General features: G+C 37.4%; 1 protein-coding gene across 1 annotated transcript in view; it reads right to left on the minus strand.

The window, feature by feature from the left end:
• The window catches only part of ephb2a (eph receptor B2a), a 64,141-nt gene that overhangs the window by 26,681 nt on the left and 11,004 nt on the right, over positions 1 to 26,456 (minus strand). Inside the window, exons 2-3 of the mRNA XM_053643031.1 lie at positions 21,748 to 21,812; positions 20,755 to 21,439 (exon numbers count right to left, since the gene is read on the minus strand). Of these exons, the coding sequence (XP_053499006.1) occupies positions 20,755 to 21,439; positions 21,748 to 21,812 (750 nt within the window). The remainder of the gene's footprint in view (positions 1 to 20,754; positions 21,440 to 21,747; positions 21,813 to 26,456) is intronic.

Here is a 26,456-nt window from a genome sequence, read left to right on the forward strand (position 1 = left end):
GAATTTTGCTAAGTACCAGAATATTTCAGTCCCAAACCAGAGCTTTCCTAGACAGGCATCACAAACTATTAATTGTAAGGAACACCAGTGTTTTGAAGAAGAAATGTGTATTACTTTTTCATGATTGAAAAAAAGAACACGTTTAAATAGTTGAACGTGCCTATATTTTATCACATTTATACACTATATCACTTTATGTCGTGAAAATACAACTTTTTGCATGTGTTACTCTTACATTTTTGCTCCTTTCCATGAGGGGTGCTAATAATTCTGGACAGCACTGTACAATAAACTATACAATAAACATGAAGGACAGAAAGCCCTGTATTTCATCTTTTCCTAAACGCAGCAGTCACTGGCACTGTAGCCTCCTTCACAACTTAATTACAACAGCAATTAAAGTAAAGTATTGATGCAATCTCTTCCAGGTCTTGTGTCATAGATTACAGTTTGTAGCCAGTTTTGAGGAATCTGTATCTAACCTTTCTCATTACTCCTCTTTGCTTTCCTTGGCTTATTTCAGCTGGAAGCTGGCTGAGTAACTCTCTGTGTCATTTCACGCAGCAGGAGAAATATTAATATCCATTAGAGGTGGCCTGATGCACTCTAACGGAGCTGCAGAGTAATGCCAGAAGATGAGCTCCATCCAGTTCATTACCACTTTACTGAATCTCAGCATGTCAGAAAAGTGGCCATACGAATGGCAGGATGTGGTCATACGAATCGTAGGATGCATAGAAGGAAATTTTGTATAGTGCAGATTACATGCTATAGATACATGGCTCTCAAATTGGGATTTTAATAATCTAGATATTAATACAACACAATACTTTAATACAACAAGTAAACACTAATTTTAAGTGCAATTTTAGTAAGGCATGACAACCGACTGTTAATATGAAATAATCTACCCTCACCAGCCACTTTAATAGGAACACCTGTACATTCATGCAATTATCCAAATATCAGCCAATCATGTGGCAGCAGCACACTGCATAACATCATGCTTCAGTTAATGTTCACATCAAACATCAGAATGGGAAAAAAAACGAGATTTCATTCACTCTGACCATGGTATGGTTGTGGGTTTGAAACAGGCTGGATTTGGTATTTCAGAAACTGCTGATCTCCTGAGATTTTCATACACACAACAGTCTCCAGAGTTTACACAGAATAGTGCGAAAACCAAAAAACATCCAGTGAGCACCAGTTATGCTGGCAAAAACATCTTATTCATGAGAGAGGTCATAGAAGAATGAGAGAGCCTGTATGTGTGCGAATTACCTGCATCTGTGCCGCATCTCTACTAATAATGAAGCTGTGAGTTTAACTACTATATTCAACTGTAACTGTATGTTACTATGGTTACAGTTATTTATAGGCAGCGCATTAATTTAAAACGGTGATTAAACTGACTGGAACTACCTGTGCATTCAACGGTTTGAACGCTCACCTCCCAGCCAATCAGAATTGAATATTCAGACAGACCATGATATAAATCAGTATAACTGGTTTGGACCCTGCTGGTGGAATGTTCAGGAATGAAAAGCTCTAAAGGCTGCAATAAGTAAATATGATGGTATACATCTGCCTAATGTGCCTAATATTTAAATAGTTGAATCAGGTTCATCAGATAAATCTGTGCTGTGATCGTCAGGAAGTTTGTGCATCTTTTTATACTGGAAGAGGTCCCTGGCTGCAACAAGTATCAGACCTGCTAAAAGAGATAAACCAAACCAGTACAGATATATTTTCACTACAATAATGAGAAAATAATCTGTTAGGCATCAATCTCATATTCTATATTCTCTAGACTAGGAGATAAGCAATAAGTAGATCTGCCTATGTTTATATACCTGACCTGTAGTTAGTTGATGAAGTATGTCGATGAAGTATGATGATGAAAGATGAAGAATGTTCTGATGCTCTTAAAGTCTGGCTGTGTGTGTGTGTGTTTGTGTGTGTATGTTAGCTGAAGGCAGCAGAAAAGAGTTATGGGTCAGTGTGGGACAAGGAGTCAGCAGATAAAAGCTCAAGGAGCATATGGTGCTCAAGCCAAATTCGCGTTTCTGCATCCTAGTGCAAATCCGCAGACACTAAATGATGCATACCATAGATAATCATCTCATACTTCCTAAACTAAAACATATGAGCCATACATCATTACTCCTGCACTGTTAGTAATGTACATTACATTGATGTTGATCTTTTTTTTTTTAATCATTATAGGGCATGTGATCATTACAGGCACCCACTCATATTATAAATGTGGCATAATGTGACAATGTGACAATGGCAGGAGTCCTGTCATTGACTACGTTTACATGGACAGCATTAATCTAATTATTAACCTTACTCTGATTAAGATAATAATGCAATTAAGGTGTTTACATGAGTCGCTTTTAGAATACTCCTGTCATGTTCCCGTTTTACATGTTTTAGAACATAATTCGATTAACAGCCCGCGTCATTATGTCACCGCGCCACACCGTCCGACGTCCCTCCAGAATTTCATGTATAAGCATACAGTTCGTCTACGTTATGGTACCGTATACAGTTTTGGGTGTTTTTATTTTATTTTTTTACGAACGCTTTAAGTGCAGTTAATTATTTGTCATGCTATACGTGCAAATAGACAACTGCTTGAAGCCGTGGGCTGCGTCCCAAATCGTGTAATTACCGTCTATATAGTAGCCGAGATACATGTATTTTTCCCCACTGCAGGCCTATAGTAGGCAAGTATGCGATTTGGGACGCGGCCGAACTCTCTTGTTCGCCGTAAAACATAAAACTGCCGTGTGTGATCGTGTCCTGTCGCAAAATGCGGTGAAAACTCTCACACGACGTTCATAATGTGATTAAGGTGTTTACATGTCTGTAATACACGTCCATAATGCGACTAAAACAGGAGTACTCCACCTGTCTTAATTCGATTATTGCTTACTTCGATTATGACCTTATGACAATTAGATTAAGGTAAATAAAAATCGCTGTTTACATGGTAGTATCTTAATCAAAGTATGGTCTTAATCGGATTAAGAGTGGATTATTGTTGTCCATGTAAATGCAGCTAGTGTCCTGTCTGTTATTTCCTACACACACATATGAAAGAAATAAAATAAATAATGTCTCAATGGTCCCACAAAGAGTGGGTGGTGGCAGAAAAAAAAAGCAGGAGGAAATTAGGGGAGATTTCAGACACACACAAATAAAAAAGAATAATAAATGGGGCCCCTTTGACAAACTCTAAAACAATGAGCTAGCTAGCTACTTAGCATAATCACTTGAAAAGGGGCCAGCTAATTATTTAACTACTGTGTATATTAGCTGAGTCTCCAAAAATGCATTACATTATGTTTGTTCAAATACTGCTCTTTGTCTAAAATTTTTAGCTTTTATCATCATGCTATAAAAATCGGAACCACTTTTAGCTTATGGTTATCATACGTCATTTTTTATTTTGATTTCCTGATAGATAAGTTGATTTAAACAGTCCCACACATTTAAACTCAATAAAACTTTCACCAAGTCACATGCATGTTAATGAGGTGTTTCCTGATATGTTATTGTACTATCAGCGATCTCACTAACAGGGGATTTCCACATTTTCGCATTTGATATTCTGCATATTTAACTGATCAGGCTTCAGGATTCCTCGAACTTTCCTGGCCTGTAGCTATAGTTATATATAAAAGTTTGGCACCCCTGGCAATACCCGATAATACTTTTTTTTTTTTTTTTTTTTTTTATAAAATTTTTCTGCAAATGTTAATACACATTACTACATATTTGATGAACTTCAAAAATAGAAAAAAAAAGTGTCTGAACTTCATTAACTCGTCGGACCTTAATTGACTTATTAGGACTTTTTTGGCAGGTCAAAAATGGTCATTAGGAATAACAATTCCAGAGAGTAAAAAATTATCTGACTTCAAACCTTCTGAAATGTCATTAAGTAATGGCATTTAAGGGACACTGGGTAAGTCAAGGCAAAATCTTGAAGACAAAGAAAAAACTGCCCATATGCTGGCCAGAAAGGCAAAGCAAATTCCTCTTATAACACTAATGATCTGCAGGAAGGTTTAGCTCACACAAAAATTCTGAAGCATTGCTTGAACAAAAATGATCTGCATGGAAGAATAATCAGAACCTTACCTGCAACCTTGTCACAAAAGTGAAGATCTGATGTATGCAAAGCAATATCTAGAGGCATTTTGGAAACAAGTGCTATGGACTGATGAAGCAAAAATGGAACCCTTTGGACACAATCACCAAAGGTAAGTTTGGAGAAAAAAGGAGCAGTATTTGATGAAAAGAACAGCTTGCCACAAGAGGTGGATCTATTATGTTTTGAGGTTGTGTGACAGCTAGTGGCAAAGGAAACAGGAACTTGTATGGGTAGATGGAAGAATGGATTTCCGTAAATAGTCAAGTAACTGAAGCTGAAAAGTGATTGGTGTCTACAACAGAACATTGATCTAAAACTTACCTCAAAATCTACCATGAACTACTTTAAGAAATGTAAGCTGAAGCTTTTGTGATTGCCCCTGTGGTCCACTGACTTGAACATCATTGAAAATCTGTGTGTGAATCTTAAATATGCCGTGCATGCAAGATGGCCCAAGAATATCTCAGAACTAGAAATGTTCTGCAAGGAAGAGTGATTGAAAATACATTAAACAAGAATAGAAAGTACTATCTGGCAAGAAAAAGCATTTACAAGCTGTGATATCTGCCAAAGGGGGTGCTACTATGTACTGACTTCATAGTGTGTCCAAACGTCTGAAGCATGGGGCTTTTTATTTTGCATTCAGCTATTAGCTAGTTCTGCTGTCAAAGTAACATTTCTTGCTGTAGCCCTAGATGTGTTTAGAAGTCTAGAGTTTAGAGTCTCATATCTGCAGCCACAAACTGCAACTTCCCAACTGCAATGGTGTTTTTTAAACCTGGATTGAATCAGTAAGGAAAGGCGTGTGTTTTCGGCCAGCTCCACCAACCAACTCACGCAAGATTTGCCGGCAAGTTTTCTGGTCCACAATTCACCGGCCTTCAGCACCATAACTAACCAGGAACCCAAAGTGCTCCCATATACCAAACCTTAAAGATGTCCAATTCCTGTTACTTTTTTTGCTACATTTTCAGAGGAATGCATGTGGGCCTGATTAAGTTTCAATGTTTATTACACCTCAAGTAATATAAGTGGTATTTTATAATAAATAGTCGGCTTTATTATGCAGTGTGTTGAATGCATTGTTCGATATGCAGACCTATTATCCATAAAATTAAACCCTTACCACATATGTGAATTGTGATTACTACATGATTGATCTATTCTCACCTTGTGTAAGCTTTGCTAGCTCAAATGTATCTGCAACCAGCTGGTTATTTGGAAATCCCACTACTACACTGTTAAGCAGATATGCATATCCAAAGTCTTACATCCATTAGGAGTATTAAAATAAAATTTAGGGGGAAAAAGGCTGAGAATGAGGTAAGCCTTTGGAACCATCGAACTACATCTAAATACAATTTATTACTGTCATTTTGCAGTCAGCACTGGCCACATATGTATTATATATGACTATGAAAGTGCATGGACTAATTCATTTTTTCGCTCTGCATTGGTTCTTTTCTGTGTGAGGTCCAGCCCGAATAAATTAATGTCAATAAGGAGGGGTCAACAGACAGATAAGAAAAATGAGCTGGCATATAGTATGCATGAACCAGACAGGCAACTGAATTCCAGCTAGGATGAAAGCCCAGTCGTCACATGATCACTCAGTTCTCAATGCCACACACACACACACACACACACACACACACACACACACACAGCATGCAAATGCATGGTCCTTTTTTTAATATCTTTACCGTATTATACTGTTAACACACTATATGTCATGGAAAAATATGTAGGGTTTAGAGTGTTTACAATAATACGCTAAACTCTACATATTTACTTGAAATATACTTTCCTTGCATATTGTCCTACCAGTACATTTCTTGTTAAAACTCATTAGCTAGATTTTCTTATTCATGTGCTGTTTACTTTAGAAGTGAACTTCTAATTCATTTCGCTAAGCTAGCTAGCCTTGCCACTCCGGTAACAATTTTAGACTATCCACCTACAAAGTAATCACATTAACTAATATTTTAGCAAGTTAGCAAGCTCAGTTGGTAGGTTACATTTACTGAATGTGTTAGCTAGATAGTTAGCTAAAAAAAAAGAAGAAGAGTATTATGCAGTCCCGCTACTGCACTCCCCACCTAAAAACCTAAGCTAGGTATAGAATAGTAATTCTATTTAACTATGTATAGTCTGCAGTAATCAAATAATAATCAAAGTGTGAATGAAATAAGAAACAGAAGTTTTGAGAAATGTAGACACTTTTGGTAGCAGTACACTGTTTATTTACAGTAGCATACTGTATAAAATTAATTACAGTAATGGTTAATGTGATTTAATTGTGCATTTTCTTCATGTAAATTAACAATACATGGTATTTTACTAGCAAGTGTATTGCTAGTATTGGGGGTGTTCTTACTATGCTTACTATGATTTTATTTCACATTGCTTGGACCCCACAGTATTGTCCCTTTGTAATTCTGGAAGTGAAAAACTCCCACTGATGTGGGTTTTTGACATCTGTTGTGCATTGTGCTAACTGTCTGCTGTACTGTAACACTGCACCACAGCTTTTTAGCCATCATCTTGTTTTCATCATCGGTCGGCCTCATTAACTCCAGACGACTTCCGAGGGAATTTGACCAAATTTTCATCACCAACACAGAGGACTTGCGGATTAGTCCTGGTTTCTTCAGAAAGGCATGGGATTATCCAGCAGGATAGACTGGAGCCTGTGAGGCACTAAGACTGGAATCCTATGCCTTAAAAGCCTGGAGAGAGACTGGAAGTCAACAGGGGCACAAGGGCCAAAGCTGACAGCAGATGACAGCTAAATATGAAGGGGGCAACGTTCCAAAACACATGCTTGTCTCAGTGTGGGGCATGAGAATAAAGTAGAGGAAACTCCTTTGAGTGATGTCACTCAGGCGGTCTTTGAAACGGTCTGGAATCTGGGTGATGGTATGATATTTGGGGTATGAGGCCTAGAAAGGGAAAACAATTTCCTCAAAACATACAGTAGCGGTCTGATAAAAAGTGGGCAAAGGCAGACAGATTTCTTGATGATATAAATTGTTTGATACGAAGTTTCAAGATGAGAATGCAGTCAAAGCTCATTTAATCTCTAATTAAATAATGTGCAAAATAGTCCACTTCCTAGCACCTGACATCCTTAGACAGCAGGCAAAGACCACAATCCCTCCACAGAGTGGCCCAGTGAGAAATGAATACTGGATAGACTTTAATTGAATTTTTAATCTGTCCTGAAAATCCACAATGTTATCCATATAAATATGACACAGAAACATCCAGATCCCAGAGACACCTTCTGCCAAAGATTTTGGTTGAGAGCTACATGTCACACCCATTGTTTGCCCAGCAGAGCTCATTTTCATAGATTCGTGATTATGAATACAGGCTATTACTAAATAATACTTGTCTGAGATGGTGTCAAAACCAGTTTGGTGTTATTTATTCGTTCATTGTGTATGCTGTTAATATTTCATTAGACCCTGGTGCCTTAGACGCAGCTCTCCAGGGAGCAGTTTTCTACTGACTGCCTCCATTGAGCTGTGACTGACAGCTGAAATGTATTCATTTCATCTAGAGTTGTAAATATTAATGGTGTCAGCTCCATCTGCTAACTTCTACCTGAGACAAAGGCCTCGATGTTAGCCCCGACAAGCTCTTTTATGCGACACTGTGACACCCGGTCCAGAGCTGGCTGTGTGGTGTCAACATCGCACATCCACAATGCTCACTGCTCCTTTTGTACGCCTGACAACAGAATCTGAATGCGTCAGTCATAAGCAGCACTGCTGGGGGAGAGAACTGGCAACGAGTGAATGGCAACAGCAGATAATATGACACTGACAAAGAGGCCGGTCCTTCAGTATTATGCAGAGGGACAGCATGGTGCGATTCGAATGAGCTCCTGCAATCAGTGCTTCGTAGCAGGAACGCAGTGAGACAGATGACGTGGACACACAGGTGCTGCACAAAACTACAGAACAAACCTGATGTCCTGTACAGGGTGTGATGCATCATGCAGAAGCAGTCTGCCAGAAAAGCCATTTAGTGCAACAACAAAAAAAATGATGAAGGATAAATTAACACATGCAAGATGACTTTAATCATTTCAAAATGACTGTTCAACCAACTTTGCACTATTTAAACTCTTTGCCAGATCAGAAAATCCAATTAATTTCATGCATATAGAATGTAAGCCTAAATGTATAGTAATCTTGTGTCATGCATGTATGTATTATATATTCAACTGAGTGCGATGCAAAGGTTTTTTGCATAGTTAGGGAAAATGTACAGTATTATTCATGTGACCCTGCACCTGGTCAGGGATCGCAGTGTGTGCAGAGCCTGATCTGGAAGTATTAGGCACGAGGCAGAAATACACCATGGTTGAGAAGCCAGGAGGAGGAATCCAGAGAACCTGGAGGAAACCCATGAAGACATAGGGAACATGCGAAACTCCACCGTGACTTACTTTTGTCATTTTGGAGCCTTGTCTGAAAGCACGGTGTAGTCTAGTGTGCTCAAAATGGACTAAAATACATTAGTGAGAGGTGAGTGTGTGTGTTTTTGTCTGCTGCAGACATTCATTTAATATTGAAACATTACACTGCTCACGATCATTCCTGTATATACTTTATGTAATTGAATCTAAAAGCATATTTGTAGTTTGAAAGGTCTACAGGTTTTACTTTAAAGTTCATAGTGCCGTTGTTTATTTTGTATAGTCGTGTGAGATAAATGACATGGAAAAGAATCACTCACAATGGCTTTACATGAACAGAACATGGGACACAGGGTAACAAATATACGGCAGAATCAGCACCATGCATATGAGCACTTCAGTGAGAAAATACGCACTTGTGTGAAAAGTTTGGTAATGAACTGTGCTGAGAGATTACCACTTGAATAAGAGTGATGTTCGGTGTAATTTCACAGCTGCAGCACTGCAGAGGCCTCCTCGTGAGCTCTATTTCCTCTCGAGCCCCCATATGAGCTTCTCTGCCACTTGCTTGAGCAGGTGTGTCTGCGTGGGAGTTCATCTGATGATGCGTTGTAGGCCATTTTGAGCACCTCCAAGTAGGTCAATCGGTCACATTTATGTAAGATGAAGCTGCTTGGTTTTTCAAAATAAAATAAATATGTTTGCCGTGGATGCTGTCTTACATTGTATTTTAACTATAAGGACATCTAAAGAGGCAGGTTATATTTTGAAAGACATTTTGAATTCAGTCCAGTACAGGACTGAAGGCCCAACAAAGGAGTCCTCATGCTTGTCTTTCTTTTGTCAGAGGCAGTTTTTCTTTGCTGATGACTGAGAGAATAAGGAGAGACATGAGGAGGAGAGGCACTGACAGTCTCCGCTCATCGGACATTGTCTGCCTGCTGGAGACTGACGGACGAAGCCTAGACTCCTGACGGGCCTTTGATCAATGAGTGCCTCATCGATGACAACAGGACACCTGCTTCTCATCAAAGAGAAGCATGGACAGCCAGCACTCAGCACTGATTAACCCTTATGCCCCCAGAAATTTATACTGCTGCAGATTTCCACCCTCCTTAGACATAACGAATGAATTACAGCCCATTCAAACACAGCTGAGACGCAATGCACTGTTAATATAAAGCAGGGATATAACCAAACATAAATACATTTTCTGGAATGAACACATGTATTTTTTGTTCTAAACAAAAAGCGAGATGTTGATTTAGATGTTGCAGGCAGGTACAAACAAAAATAATAACTGTAAGGGATTTGAAGTGGGATCTGAAGAGGGATGGGGGGGGGGTGTTTCCAGTTTAAGTCATGTCCACTTTGGCTTTGAATCCCACATACAGATACAAATATTTGGGCCCTAAACAGATAGCTTACAGATACAGATACAGCCATTGCATTACATCCCTAAATTAAAAGATTAAATAATGGTGGACAAGTAATTATTACAGAAATACAAGCCTACATCTGTACAGTGAGAAAAGAGAAATTATGAATTCTAAAATGTGATCTTGCCCTTATCATGATGGCGTAATTTCTTTAGACACAAACCAAAGGTCAACTCAAAAGTAATTGTTTGCTTGAACGCACAGATGAACGTGGAAATGGAAAGTCCTGATGACACAAGAAATTTAATAACAGACCATGCAAAATGGTAAACCACAATCTGAATACATACCACAATAGCAAGCACAATCGCTAAGTTTAAAGGGTAATGACAGTTCTAGCGTACAAATGAAATAGCAAGGAGATGCTCATATCGATGACGTTTATATGACATCATCAACATCAATCCCATTGTCATTTCTTAACCAATTTACATTAGACAATATTTTACAAATGTATTTCCCTGCTACAAATATGAAGTCGAGGTTTAGATCTAAGTACTAAGTTTATTATGTCTCTAACTGCAGGGACAAAAATAAAAATGCTGATGCATGACCTGCTTGTCAAGACAATTAATGTCAATTAATGACACAATTAGTGCCGTTACTTGTCAGGACACCAAGGTCAAGTTCTTAACTATTCCTTACAAAATACATACACAGGTATTCTGCATAAGATTAAGTGCATAAAAAGTTACACTTATTATTACTCCTTCTACATTTATTATTAGTCCTCCAGAATTAGGAGTAGAAGGGAAAAAATTCTAATCAATAAATTTATTTAAATCCCTATTATTCTGTAGAGCTACAAAGAATTGAATGTAATCCATTGCAGAAGATTAATAAACACAAACATGGATCAGAGGCTATGTTTGTACATAAAAAAAAAAAAAACATAAAAAGACAAAACCAACAAATCCTCATTAATCCATAAATGAAATGAAACTCACATACCCTTTCTTGGAAGCTTACTTTTGTTCTTGTACAGTTTAAGCTGTATCTCCTAACTAGTATCTGTCATCTGTCTATCTAGTCGTATTTACAGTACATATACTTAAACCCATTTGGCTGAGTGCTGTATCAGATTGAACACCACTGAGTAGGTGCATAACCTGGCCTGTGCATTTGGGACTGTAGCCCTGAAGATTTTTTCTTTATCCCTGAATATTTATCCATTCTCTCCAGGAAAATACATGGAAAAACTTGTGTCTTATTGGCTGGGAGGTCTCATTTCTGCCAAACGCTAGCTCACACAGTCAGTTAATGTGAGGGGAAAATTGATATATGCCTTTTTTTTCTTTCTTTCTTTTTCTTTTTTTTTCAACCAGTAAAGGGGTTGAAATTGAAACACTAACATCCTGTTAGTGACAAGGTGAAAACAAGGTGTGTAAATGTCTATACGAGTTACATGTTATATGATAACAGTTATATTTAAACCAAATATAAGATTATTAAACCTAAACATTATACATTTATACAAATTTTAAACATGAAATAGTCTTGTTCTGTTGGCAGATATTTTTTGCTCATTTTATGCATTTATTTTAGAAAGAAGATAAATTATGAAAATGACTAGAAATAGGTTTAATAATCTTTTTTTTGTTGTTTTGTTTGTCTATTGTAACCCGGAATAATGTAATAGGAAATCGTTAATACATTCCACATATATTCAAGATACTTTTCACATTTGCCAGGTTGCCATTTAGACAATTTGGAGTAGCCAATCAACTTCTAGGCATGGTTTTAGATGATTTGGATCAATATTGGGCCTGTATACAGAGATCTAATATCACTATTGTATCAAATATGAAATGAAATGGAAAAAAATTAATTGGGATCGGTTCCAATTCATTTCAATATGTGAATTATGCAACTGCACTGATTGGCTCTATCCATCTATCCCTAAAGAGAAAGAATTAATTATTCTATTTTCTACTCATATAAAGGACTAACATAGAAATGCATCTCCTAGCCCTACTGCTGAGATTAGTTACATTAACATGTCTCTGCTTCAGCTCCTGATTGGCTCTTGTGTACTGGGACATTCCTGGGACATCTGACAGGAAAGTCACAGGGTCTTCAGAAACTTTACGGTATATAAATGCCATGTATGACAATTTAAATCATTAAGGATATGTTTTACACTCTGGTACAACTAGAAATTCCTTTTTTGTTTGTTTGTTAAATATTATTTGTACAATGTCCAGGCTCATGTAAGACAAAATATTAAAATTAACATCCTGGATCAACTAAAACATGCTGCTTCAAATGATCATATCTACAATAACACACTGTGATTTTATATAGTTCCTAGACAACAAGTGTCTATTGTAAGAATACTGATTGTCTTGGTCTCCCTTAGATATTTTCTGTAATGACTGTTGACTTCCAGTCAGTGTCATGTAATATCGGAGTAGGACTAGAGACTACGATTCCCATCAGCCACTGCACCTAGACACATATTTTATTTCACATATTTCACGTTTTGGCTCATTAGCACTGGTGTACATTGTCTATCTGTATTACGTTACAGTATGCTCGCCCTTGTTTCATGTAAGTCTTGTTTTGTTTGGTACATTATTAAACGTTTCACTTCAGTTCTGCATTTGCATCCGTCTCTACATACAAACACGACAGTCAGAAGCTTCTGATTGTTTTACCTGGCTAGGTTGTTTTCATCTCATCAGTTAATGGACACATTGGGCATTCTAGTTAGTAATAAAGTAAATTTACAACTAGATATTGAGTTTGTGCAGTAACTTATCAAGACTTTGCCTTCGTCTGCTGATAACACTGGCAAGCTAGGTTAGCTCACTATTTACAGTGCTGTGAATTTCTTCTGTCTTTGGGTATATCTCATACTAACTTGTTTCAGAAATGAAAACAAAATCTAAGAAAAACAAAGGCAACCTGAGTAAACACAAAATACATGACAATGACAATGTTATTTATTGAAGCAAGAAAAGTTATCCAATCCCAAGTGGGGCTGCGTGAAAATGTATTTGCCCCATACTAATTCCCTAAAATAATCAGTTTCTAATCTGAAACTGCATTCATAGTGGGGTTCAGCTGGACTAGACGCAACCATGCCTGATTACTGCCAGCCACGTGGCCCCAGAAGTGGCCGGCCATCCAAAATTCCTCCAAGAGCACAGTAATTCAGTCATCCAGCAAGTCACAAAAGAGCCAAGCACAACATCGAAGGACCTACAGGCCTCTCTTGCATCAATAAAGTTCACTGTTCAAGACTATCAGAAAGACACTGGGCAAAAATGGCATCCATGGAAGAGTGGTGAGGCAAAAACCACTGCTAACCCAGAAGAACATTAAGGCTCGTCTAAATTTTGCCAAAACACACCTGGATGATGTTCGGTGGACTGAGTTGAAAGTGGAACTGTTTAGAAGACAGTGGTCCCGTTATATTTGGAGCAAACCAAACACAGAACTCCACAAAATAAACATCATACATTTGTTGGTAAAGCATGGTGGTGGTAGTGCGATGATGTGGGGATGCGTTGCTGCTTCAGGCCCTGGACAACTTGCAATAATTGATGGAAACATGAATTCTGCTCTCTACCAAGAAATCCTAAAGGAAAATGTCAGTTAATGCTAGAAACCCTCCAATGTGGATGAACAAAAGCAGTTGTAGTGAAATTATTAGAGCTGTCAAACTCTTTATACTCATTATATATTGCCACAGACAGTGTGAATACTAGCAGCAGTGCTACACTGTTTTTTTTTATATTGCAGGAAACCCACAGGCCAGAATAAGAATTTTATTACAAACTTTAATACTTTAGTTCATATATTTTTTTCATCATGGTAATATTTTCCTGTCACTGAAATTCTGCTCAATTATATCCTTTCACTTAAAAACCTATTCACAAACCTAATCACATAATAATCTGCCTTCTCACAGAATAATTCCATTAGAAGTAATACTGTATGCTCACTGTGTTTAGGGTTAGTTCACTAGGGTTTAACATAATGCCATTGTAGTCACACAAGCTTTAGCATGACTCTACAGAGATTTATTGTTATGAATTACATACTTACATTGTCTACATCTTACTTTGACTACTTACATGCAACAAATATACATAATTTTTTTTAAAGTTTAATAGTACTTCAATTATATTTTTCAAAAGTAACTGAAAATAAAGCATGCAATAAATTACATGCATTTATTCAAAACCCTTTTCCTACAATAATTGTTTAGCCACATTTATCAACCGACTTGAACGTAAGATTTTAAGCATCCAAATTTGGATTTACTTTAAATGTGCAAATATAATGAAATTAAATTCTGATAGTCCTAATTGCAACAGCTCATGAATATTTTAGCTACCGCCAGTTAATTGAGGTAAAAAATCAAATAAAAGTGTCACATAAAAAAGTACAGCCTATTAGGCATTTGAAAATAGCACACCTTTCAATATACTTAGCTTAGAGGAAACAATTTGTGTGTTTAGCTATGTTGAATAAGTTTGTATTCGAAATTTGTACTGCATCTAAAGTGACATTCAAGTTTGTTTTTGTACCATAACTGTGATGGTTCTATGTATTGTATATGAACTGAAGATTGTGGTTCTAAAATGCACATATTAACTGTTCTGGAAAACATGTCAAATTTGTGAGTAAATCCTTACAAAGAAGGCATTATAATATGACATTTAAAGCTAAAATCTTACAGTTTACTGTATATGTAGCTTCTAACTGTCTGAATACTGCTGACACAATAATGCTAATTTCTGCTAGTGTGGCTGCAGGATTTTCAAGGTTATGAAAGTGCAAGCAAAGGGTAATGCTCCTTTCCATAACCTTCACGCCTACCAGAATAACAGCAATAAATGACAGTAACAAGCAGGATTCTTGCAGGATGACAAAAAAAAACCCATAATGTATAAATCACATATACAAAACCTGCTTCTTTCACATGAACACCTGGGTATGCATTAAGTTGAAATGTGAATAGTATGCATGCATGTCCATCTTCACAGCAACATCTGCAGACATGGGATTAAAAGGGTAGTTCACCCAAAAATAAAAATTCTGTCATTAATTACTCACCCTTATGTTGTTCCAAACCCATAAGACTTTCATTCATCTTTGGAACACAAATGAAGACATTTTTAATGAAACCTGGAAGATTTCTGTCCCTCCATTTACAGTCCAGTAACCAAAAATTTCAAGCTCCAAAAAGTTCATAAAGGCATCATAAAAGTAATCCATGTGACTCCAGTGGTTTAATCCCAATTTTATGAAGTGATATGAATGCTTTGTGAGTACCAAAAAACTTTATTCACAAAATATCTCTATAGATATCTCTATAGATATTTTGTCTATATTTTATCTAAAATATCTCTATAGATATTTTGTGATCCCTATAGATCTCCGACGCACGTTCACGAGAGAAACACAAAGCGTGTTTTGTTGACTCGAGAGTGGACAAAAAAGTGTCCATGAGAGCAGACAAAAAAATGCAAGTCCTCCTCTATATCTATAAATCTGCAGACATAAACAGTAAACAGTGCAGCGCTTCCTTGTCCTGTTGTATCGCGAGAGCGTATGTTCTCATTTCTGTTGTAAAGATGTCTTATGGGTTTGGAACGACATTAAGGCCCGTTCACACCGGGACGTTTTTTCAGCACATCAAATGGTCTGTTTAACGCCCCATGTCTAAATCAATAGCTGTCAATGGGAGTGTTATAAAAAAAAGTGCATACATGCATTAGCCAGTTTGAAAAAAGTGTGTGAACGGCTTAAAGATGTAAATACTGGCTCTCTTCTTCTTCTCAGCGACAAGCAGGTGTCAGAAACGGAAATTTGTGCAGCGCCACCTTGTGTTCCAGGATGCTTTTTTCTGCTTTTCAATAAGCGCCATCTACTGTCAGGGAGTGAATTTGCACTTTCATTCAGCTCTTCACCCACATTTAACGTGTGGGTGTGAACGCAAAAAAACACGTCAAAAAAACAGACCGTTTAAAGCGCTGCAAAAAAGGGTGAGTAATTGATGATAGCATTTTTGGGTGAACTATCCCCTTAACACTGACAGCTGGTTACACACCCATTGTAATCTGGTACAGGGAGGGAAATCCATGCCACACACTGCTGAGCACAAACTATCAAGGTAATGCAAGTACAATATTCACAAAGTTGCCCTTATCTGCATTAATGCAATTTTATTTGTTTTCCATGTGTGCCTTTGCAACAAGACAACTTAACAACAACAATAACTAAAGGTTCAGATTCCACACAGATTATTGGTTGTTTGTACAATATACTGTACCCACAAGAGGCCTTGTAGGGCAGATACAGCTGCCTTACACATCATAATGAAATGCATTATAACCCTCTGGAAATGAGATATTGATTTGAAGCTGTAACAATATATCATTTGTGCTCAGAATGTTTGCATACATATACAAGTCTGTCTGCAAGCATCACTTTTGGCTGCAATCCATCTACTTAAAGCCGAGTTCATTCACGCAAATGCAATGCTACCTAGGTGTACTAACTAGTTATCAAACACATGTTTAAGTGTAGCTCTGGAGCAAAATGGATTTTTTTTTCTTGTGTAGAAGTTTCACTCAAAGGATATTTTAATTCTTTCAAAGTTGTTATTGCATAAGTGTGATATTTTTTTAGTCCTATTTTCCATTAACACCAGTGGAGCTGAGACTGCAGAAATTCAGTCTTTTAAGCACAGACTTTGAGAAAATGGTTAGAAACATTAAGTGAAATAGTGGCTCAAATGAAATTGTTTGAGGTGAAGCTAAACATCCTCTGTTACTTGGTGTGGTGACAGGCGTTAGATGTTTGTTTTAAGCAGGGAAGAGTGTGAATATCTGTTCATATCTACTTACACTGTAACTGCATAAGTCCTGGCTTAAAATCGCTGTTATTTTTCGATATTAGGTGTGATGATGATGTTGCATAAATGAGCTGGCATTCTGAATGAGTGGGCCACTCATCCTGTTTAATTTCAGAGCAAAGCTGTTGATCCTATTTCATTTAATATTTTGTTACATTTGCAATTTAATAAATTGTTTGTTATTGCAGGCATGATGTTAAAATGTTAAAATGTTCATTTTATGAGAGCCCATAAATATCAGATCTCCAGACTTTGTCTTTCATAATTCAAGCATGGTTCTATTTTTTTTTTCACGAGTTATTAATAACTGTAATATTATATCAGAATAACCATATACCAATCTCCCGTTGATTCTCGAAGTTATACTACCCGTGTACACAATGCAATAATTTGCTCTAAATTTACTACAAAAAGGCTTTACAACAAGCTTACAAACAATTAAATAAATGTTTTCACCTCTGGCTAATGAGAATAACTCTAGCACACAAAATACAGATCCTGAATCCTTTTTTTTTTCCAGCATACACGTCTTGGTTAACCACCACAGGGGGATGGATATATTAGTTGTGCTTTATATTAGAATAGAATCACCAGGGAGAGCCGTGCCTAAGCATGCACACTGCTCCCTCTCCACACTCCAAATTAGTCAATTAGTCGTGTCATTAAAGTGGTGCAGGCGAGGGGATTAACACCAGGGGAAATAAAAGAGACAATCTGCCGCATGCTTGCCGAGGATATTGCCGATTTCCATCCATCAACTGCTCCAGATGGAGAGACATTAGTAATTTATATTCTGTCAACAGTGCCCAGGAGAACTCTGCCAAAATCATTTCCTCATTTCAACTCTTCTGTCTCTATGAATGTAAGCATATCTGCTGAGAGCTGGGTGAGCGAGGGAAAAACACCTTCTCCCTAAATCCTTCTATAGGATAGCATTACCACTCACTGAGGGATTAGCACTGCCACGGAGTGAAGGCTTTCTGCTCATTATTTTTCCATTATCCGTGTAGAACGAGAAATATGAATGCATGTATTGATATGGTATACGGACAGTATAACCCTGTGCTATGATGCTAGTGGATAAATGTACATGTGTGTTAGGATATGTACTATATGTGTGAATCTACACAGGAAATGGCGACACACAGATGGAGACATACTGTAGAGACAGAAAGTAATGTCCAGATTTAACCTTCTATGTGTCTGTCAAACATCTTATATCATTTTCTAGTATTGACTGATATAATCCATTTTACAGTTTTACCGTTTGAGAGAGACCGAAAGAAGCAAAGACATCGTTCATATTTATTATCATTCCAGTAATCATAGAGCAAGAAGAGTGTATTTTATAACCTCGGGGTTGTGTAACTACTACACGTCCGCATGTACTGTATATGTACAGAGAACACATTGGCTACTCTTACTTACACAGTCTTATATGATATATGATTTTTTTTTTTACCTTATTGTATATTGAAAGCAATTTACTGTATTACTGCTAAAACCCTATAGTGCACCAACTGTGCTTGAACCTTTTTGTTCTGTTCATTACTCAGAAATGGATGTTTTGGTTTTACTGATATACAATTTCAATTTGTATTTTTTTTATTCCCCGTTATATATTCTTAATTATTAGCACTATAGACACAAAAAGCAACTTTGTGCTTGGAGATTTTTCTGATGGTTAGTGTGTGGCCAAATGAGAGATGATATCACGTGACAAGGACTAAAATCACCTTCTTCTTTTTTCCCCACTTTTTTCACTTTCACTTTTCAATGTTATGTCAAAATTTTACCACATTGTTAGCATTTTGTTATGTCAAAATGTCAACATTCTACTAAATAAATTTCTGAAAATTCACAGTAAAAGTTTCTAAATTTATGAATGTTTTCCAGAAATGAAATATGCTTCTAGCTGAAAAATTTTACTTGTTCTAAAACAAGTAACAAATAAAGTTACAGAATTTTAATCCATTTAAAGATTCTATTCCGACTCCTGACTGATGTAAATGGAAAAGTGTTTGCCCTGAAAAGATGTGGAAGTTGGCTTCACGTGTCTCAGAGGAAGCATGTGCTAGCCCCACCCACCATGGCTGGTAGATGGCGTGTGATACTGGAGAGTTAGTTTGTGTTTGTATGTGGGAACTGGCCAAAACCAAATTGGGGGGGGACTAACAAACAAACAAACAAACAAACAAACAAACAAAACTATTATATTCCAATTCCACTGAAATAAACCAACACACTGACAGTCTATAAAATAATATATAATATATATATATATAAATATAATACAATAATAGTAAAAAAAAAAGAGCATTTGGGATGAAACAGCTGGTTTACTAAATCGAATAGGCTCTGTTTTGTGTTCTCTATGGCAGTTAATCAAAAACTTGTTCAAAACATCATATTCATTGTGTGAGGAAAGCATATGTAGCAATTAAAGCATCTTCTTTGTGCAGACGGACTGTTTATACAACCGTGTTTGTAAAACTGGTTCCTTGTTTACCTAATGTGGTCTTTGCAGAAGGTTTAAGCAAGATTAAAAAGTACTGCAAATGAAAACATTTCTACATAGTTTGGTAAAAATGTCTTAAAGTCAAGATGTCAAAGCATGCTGAAATGTTTATTGTGTGTTTGCCAAGAATCAGGTGCAGTAACATCTGATGGATTTCCCCACACATAATAAATACATTTAAAAATTAATTTGTAATAACTGAAAAATAGTGTGATCATGTCAGAATAGTGGTAATTATAAAAAAAGTTGTGGCTCCAATGTTAAAGCAGTACTGGAGTAAAATGTCTGGCTTTAACTCTCTACGCGTCTATCAAACGTCTCGTATCATTTTTAGTACTGATGGGTAAAATAAATTATACAGTTTAACTTTTTTATATATATATATATATATATATATATATATATATATATATATATATATAAGAAAGAGATTAAGTGTTAAGTGTGTTTTTATAGAAAGGACTAATTTACATAGATGCGTACACAGATGTGTACAGCTCCTAAGCAGAATCTCCAAGACCCCGTATGGCAATGACCATAATTCCAAACTTCAGAAATTTGCTTTTAGTCATTTAAAATAGCCATTTTTATTAGTTTTTAGCTAGAATGTTGTGTAAAAATAAATAAATACATAAATAAAATAAAATTCAAATGAGTCATTTTAACAGAACATATAAATATAGTTAATTGAATTAATTATAATTATTATTAATTATTTCAATAATAATTAATGGATAATTAAATTAAAAATTCTGCATAAAATAAGTTATATATGAGCATGGCCCAAACCTAGAAAGAAGTTTAAGAAGTCTACGTCTAAGAAACAAATTACATCACATTAAAAATAGAGCAAAAAGAATTCAAAGTAAAATAATCCTTGGTCCTTAACAAGAGCCTGTACTACAGTAAGCTTAGCAACTGTAGCTGGCTAGCAGGATAATGTAGGCCCTGGATGCTGTACTCGGATCTCACAGATATAGTCCAGATTCACTGAATAATCTAGCACAATGTGCACAAAAATGTTTTCATATTCATATTAAAAAGTATGCCGCTACACCAATGATTTTATTAATGTTTATAGAGAAAATTAGTGTGTAGTATGTGGTTTGAGATGCAGCCTAATATTCTTTGAATATGTATCAACTTGCCACTAGCAACTGTCAGAATATTCTGTGTGGTGGAGCATACAAAGTCACCCTATGAAATCTTCTTCAGTGAGTAGCTTTTTCTACTTGACAGAGCATTAAATCCTCAAATACCCAAAAGCTATGACCCATCACATCAAACAGATTAAATTCAAATGAAAGAGAGAGAAACAGAGACACTCACCTTTGCAGACGGTGCCATTCTCGGCTGCCTCGTGTCCAGCTTTGCACATGCAGCGGCCGATAGGTACCAACCACTCGCCATCTCCGTTGCAGTAAAGTTTAATTGGCACATCAACTTCCTCTCCGTTGGGTATGCAGGTCCCTCTGGCTGCCACCAATGACGTGCTCTCAGCTCCTGACAAAGTCTCTGGGAAGATAGCTCCATTCCGGACAACGCTGGGACACTTTCGGAAAAATACCCGCACAGCGATGAGGGACATGCAGGCTCCGTAGTCCTGAAAGGCCAGGTAGAAGCCGGTGCGAGACACAGGGCCGAAGCTGCGCACCTCAGTGTTGATCTTCATCACCCGGCCACCCAGGTCCACCTGTGAAAAGCTCTCGTCGGCTGCGATGGTGTCCACCTTGATCCAGGGGTTCTCCATCCACGGAGGGTAAACTTTAGTGGCCGTGTCCGAGTCAGACTCGAAGTAGTAGAGGTTGAAGGTCTCCTTGCACGAGCCTGGGACATTAGGGATGCTGCTGCAGTCTCGCACTGAGAACTTGATCTCGACATGGATGCGCTGGGCCCCCCGCCGCCGAATGTACTTGGTGCGCACCCAGTTGTTTTGATTGGCATTGAAGACGTTGCACACCTGGTAGGTGCGGATGGTGTTCATATTCTCATCATAGCCGCTCACCTCCTCCCACTGGAGACACAGCGGAGGCAAGACTGAATTAGTAATGAGAAAGAAAACATCTCTGACAAATATTTAGTGTGTCATTGCCACTGATCTCATTTTCCATTGTAGAAATATGCACACATAAAAAAGGTTTCATTACATTTTATTAGGCTTCATTTGGAATTCCTTCAAATGCCCCTGTGGGCCCTGAACATCACGAGTCATTATGCATTTGTGCACTTAGGCATTGAGTTTAGACAAGGTAAAGCAGTGAAGCGTTCCGTTTACATATGGTAAATGGCCAAGCCAGAGTAGGTCAGCTAAACAGTGCTCACCCCTACTGATGGGTATATCATCCAGCCCAGCTCTGCCGTTGCTGTCATCGAGTCCATCAGCACATCTGAAAAAAAGAAAGAAAAAAAAAAAAGAAAAAACACCGGGCAGAGACTCATGAATATAATGTACTTCCAATTTCAATGCAGCTGCACTAATGAGATTTTTTTCCTCTATAGCATTCAGGCATTCATAAGGCTGTTAACTCTGCTCAAGCCTCTTGACAATAATTGCGGTCCATAATAAACAGCGTTCCTGCATGCCAAATCAGTGACTCACATTGTGCCGTGCAGAATAACAATGGCTCGTTTTGTCAGGCTAGCACGCCTCGCTTATCTGTTCCTCTTAATAAAAAGATGCGAGATGGGGTCATTATCAGATTAAAGGTGTCTTGCGCCATGAGTGAGGGTCACTTTATTTACTGCTATCAAACATTTATAACTGTTAGGGATGCTAACAGTGTAATAAACAATGAAAATAAGCAAAGACAAATGTGCTATTTAAAAAAAAATATATATATATATATATGTATATATATATATATATGTATATATATATATATATATATATATATATATATATATATATATATATATACACACACACATATATCTCAATATGTATTTAGACCAGACTCATTAGGTATATTTAATAGCTTGCTGGGTCCAAATCTGCTATTCAGAAGTGTGGGTGGTCACAAAAAAAAATCTGGCTCACACAATGCTCCTGTTCAGTGTCCTGTCATTGTAAGACACTTCCTTCTCCTTTACCGCCATCAGGATAAAACCCTGAAATGGACCTGTAGTCTGTCACATTTTCAATTATTCAGCTCGTTTATGCCCGACTACCGCTGCACATTTGCCGAGTTGGTAAAAAAAAAAAACTGCCCTCTGCTGTATGCCTTCACAGCTTGATTTATACAAGAGAGCTAAAAATACGGTATATTACAGTATATTAAATTACTGTGAATCTGTCAAACAAAAGAGCATTTTACAAGACAGACTCTAAATTATGGGAGAGAAATATAGCGAGTATCCCAAAAGATTCTGCATACACAGGAATGGAGCCAGCAGTTCTTGATGAACAGACTGACCATCCAGACTCTGTTGAGACACACATTTGTGTGTCTAGCGTGCACTAGACGGTAATGTGAGGCTATGAATTAGGCCATGAAATGAATTAGGCCATGTGGCTGCAGCTTTGGTGCACTGGAACACTTTTTTTTTTTAACTATCTTCTGCAATGAGGGATGTCAGGAAATGTGGGCTCTATTTTTTTTTTCTTTTTTTTGCTCCAGCTATAGAAACTGACCACTGACTGCATTTCTGATTTGGACCGTGGATTGGGGAATGGAAGACTTCCTGAGATGGAAGCCAGACACCCCTGTGACACAAGATCTTGGAATTGCAGTCAAACATTGGCTCAATACAGGCCCTCATTTATATTTCAGCAGCTTCTGCAGCTCAGGGACAACCGTAGCAATTCTGCTCAGGCACACCATCCACCGCTGCTGGTGGTTAGAGGTCTAAAAATGCCAGCAGATCATTTGAGCTGGAAAATGAAAAACCATTCTGATTTGTTATGTTTCAAGCATCTATAATAAATGCTAATCCGAAAACCACAATTTATGAAAATGACAATTTAAAATCGTGCCGTGGTTTTAAATGTTGTCTTGAAATAAACTGCAAATGTCTGTGCATTGAGAGAGACAGATAGCCAGAGCATTTCTCTCTCTCTCTCTCTCTCCTTCTCTATCTCTACGTAGGGAAGAAACCCCCATTCCATCTGTCAAAGCATTCTAGCAATATACCTCCCTCTTTCTCGTTCTCTCTGCCTCTCACACTCTTGAAATTTAAATGAAAAGTAGGGCAACAAGAGCGCAGGTCCAAAATCCTCACAGGCTGAGCCATGCTCCGTACGCCACATTAGATTAATCCCAGGGGAAACGCCTCAGAGAATTTTAGGTCAGTGTGGCAGAATATAAATTTTAGTCGCACATTTTGTTTGTTTATTCATTCCATCAGCCTGTCTCAGGACCTGAGGAGAAAAGTGTAGGGATATGCTGAGAGAGCAAACTACAAGGTATATGATGATGTCCAGTCTACTTGCTTGGCATGTTAACATGCTACTTGATGTAAAAAAAATAAAATAAAATAAAAAAGTACCCTATTTGAGGTTTCCTTTTAACCCTTAAAGAAAAACTTTACCCTGAAACATAAAATTTTAGTCCATAAAGGATTTCACTGAGATTTTTTGGGGGGCCAGAAATGCCTGATTTTGCGGCATCTTTTTTCAACATTTGCAATGCAACTTGCTGGGTTTTTTGTGGGGTTTTTTTGCTGAAAACTACTTGAATCGGTGAAACTGCAATTGCACAAAATTGTCTTTCACAGTGATGTTTGTTGGTAAATGAGACCTTTTATCTGTACTCATGTTCGGTGAACGTGAATCGAGGGCTTTGACTGAATGTGTGTTGTGATGACGTCACATGATGCGTCTTGGCCCAAATCTGCCGACAATCTGTGGTAATTTTTAAAAATCGCAAACTCCTCCAAATATTGCAGAGTTCGCTTGATTTTGCATCAATTTCTGCGATCGCAAAAAATGCAAAATCCTGGAGAGACTGAAATATGTTTATGCTGCAATATTTGTGATGTGATTAGCAATTCTGGTGCTAATTTGTTAGTTGGTGCTGTATTATCGTTATTCTTGTGAGAAATCCTAAACATAAGGGCCAACAGTCAGGTTTTGCTTTTAGCTCCTAAAAACAAAACAGCTTCTTTTTTCACTCACCATTTTCAAAGTCATATTAATGAGAAATCCAGTACAGAAGTAGAGACAGCAAACATTGGACTCAAATTTTCAGAATGCAATACAACTTATGTGACTCAGAGACTTGGCTCAGGTAGTTACGTGATCTGTGAGATGGCAAGCACGATGGCACTGATGGCAGTATCAGCATGTAGGATGAAGCTTTGGAAGCTGATCTGTGTGAGCAGAGTGTACAGATGAAGAGGTGAGAGATCTGGACAGACAAAGCGTTGCTACATCGTTCTTTTTAGGAAGAGATGAAGCCCACTGGTGCCACTATCAGACGGCAGTCAAACGGCATTGTGGGTATAAAAAGTCCACTCAGAATTTCATTACCATATAAATCTTGCATGGATTAGGATTGAAAATCAAATGTTAATTATAAAGATTAATATGCAATTCATTCAGGGTGGATTTTTTTTTTTTTACTTACTGTTGAGTCCATTCTTACACTCCTAACCCTCATTTCCTATTAGTTTCACTGTAGTAACTGAATAATCCATTGTAGTTCCTGAATAATATGCTTTAAAGAGAATGACTGAAAAATAATCTGAGACCTTAAGGGGTTAAATCAAGCTGTTGGAGTCATGGGGTTTTCTATGGGGAAACTCTGTGATGATAGCTAATCTCAACACGTCATTAATGCTCCATAAATAGACAAAAACTGGGTAATGTTTCAGCTGCAGCTGAAAAAGCACATCAATAGTATGGAACTGGAGTCCCTCCTGAGTCTTATGTATAAATCAGTCAAAACAGTGATAATTCATTCTGCACTGATACACTGTTAGATCCGAGGAAGTCAAGTTTAAAAGCTGTACTAGAAGATAAACAAAGGTGTTATTTCTCTTACTAGACTACAAGTGTCAGAAAGGATATTCAGTTCAATAGACTGAAATCCACTCGCATTCATCATCCTAAAATCAAACTATATCTGTATATACTGTACACCTAATTGAATAATAACTATGAGTAAAATGGCTTCTTTAGAGACAGACAGTATTTATTCTTTACCTGTTGAGATCTTTCATAAACATATAACATCTAACAATATGGATAGACAAGCTCATCTGTCCCTATAGGATATTATCATGAGGTTGGCTCTTTTGTCTGTTTTCCCAAGCGGGGCTGATGAAAAGACTCATACATTGCACTAGAAACATGCTGAATAATTCATGTGGAGATAATTAATTCACAGCAAGCTTTGATCAAACATGACACGTGCTAGAAAATCCCTCACAATCTCAGCAGCCGTAGCACACTCTCAGACAAATTCCATTGCACCAAAAACAAAACAGGAAAATCATCATGCTCATTATTTGAACATGGCTATGTGGTATGAGCTGCATACATTACTAGCCTACATAGCAAAGCTGTGCGGGAGCACCGGACTTTATTAATGATCCCTCCTCCTCCTGAATAAAACTAAAGAAGAGACCCTGATTATGTATGCTAGTGCAGTGCTGGGAACACCTGCAGGCACTATGGACCTTGATGAATTCACATCATACAATGTTTCTTAATAAAGCCAGCATTGGACTAGCATAGGGGAGCGGAGGGCGGATTTTCATAACGTTTATTTGTGGGTGATCAACATAACACGCATACACGGTAGATGGTTCTATATGTGTCAGATAACATTGTTTGTGCTACAGTTATGTTCATGAACACAACAAAAGCATCATTATGATTAATATTTTAGTAAACCAAATTTCAAATTAACATGTCCTTTAGTTTGTTTAATCAGATTTCATTCTCTACTAGATGTTTTGCTGAGAAACAGGATTTAAAAATGGAATTTCCTCCTGTTTTGGGGGTGCCTATGTTCGGCACTGAATTTTTTTGTGATGTTACACTTCACAGTACTGGTTAATGGCTCATATGAAGGTGCTTTTTTTTACCC

This window comes from Ictalurus furcatus, chromosome 15, assembly GCF_023375685.1.
Source record: "Ictalurus furcatus strain D&B chromosome 15, Billie_1.0, whole genome shotgun sequence".
Lineage (NCBI taxonomy): Eukaryota > Metazoa > Chordata > Actinopteri > Siluriformes > Ictaluridae > Ictalurus > Ictalurus furcatus.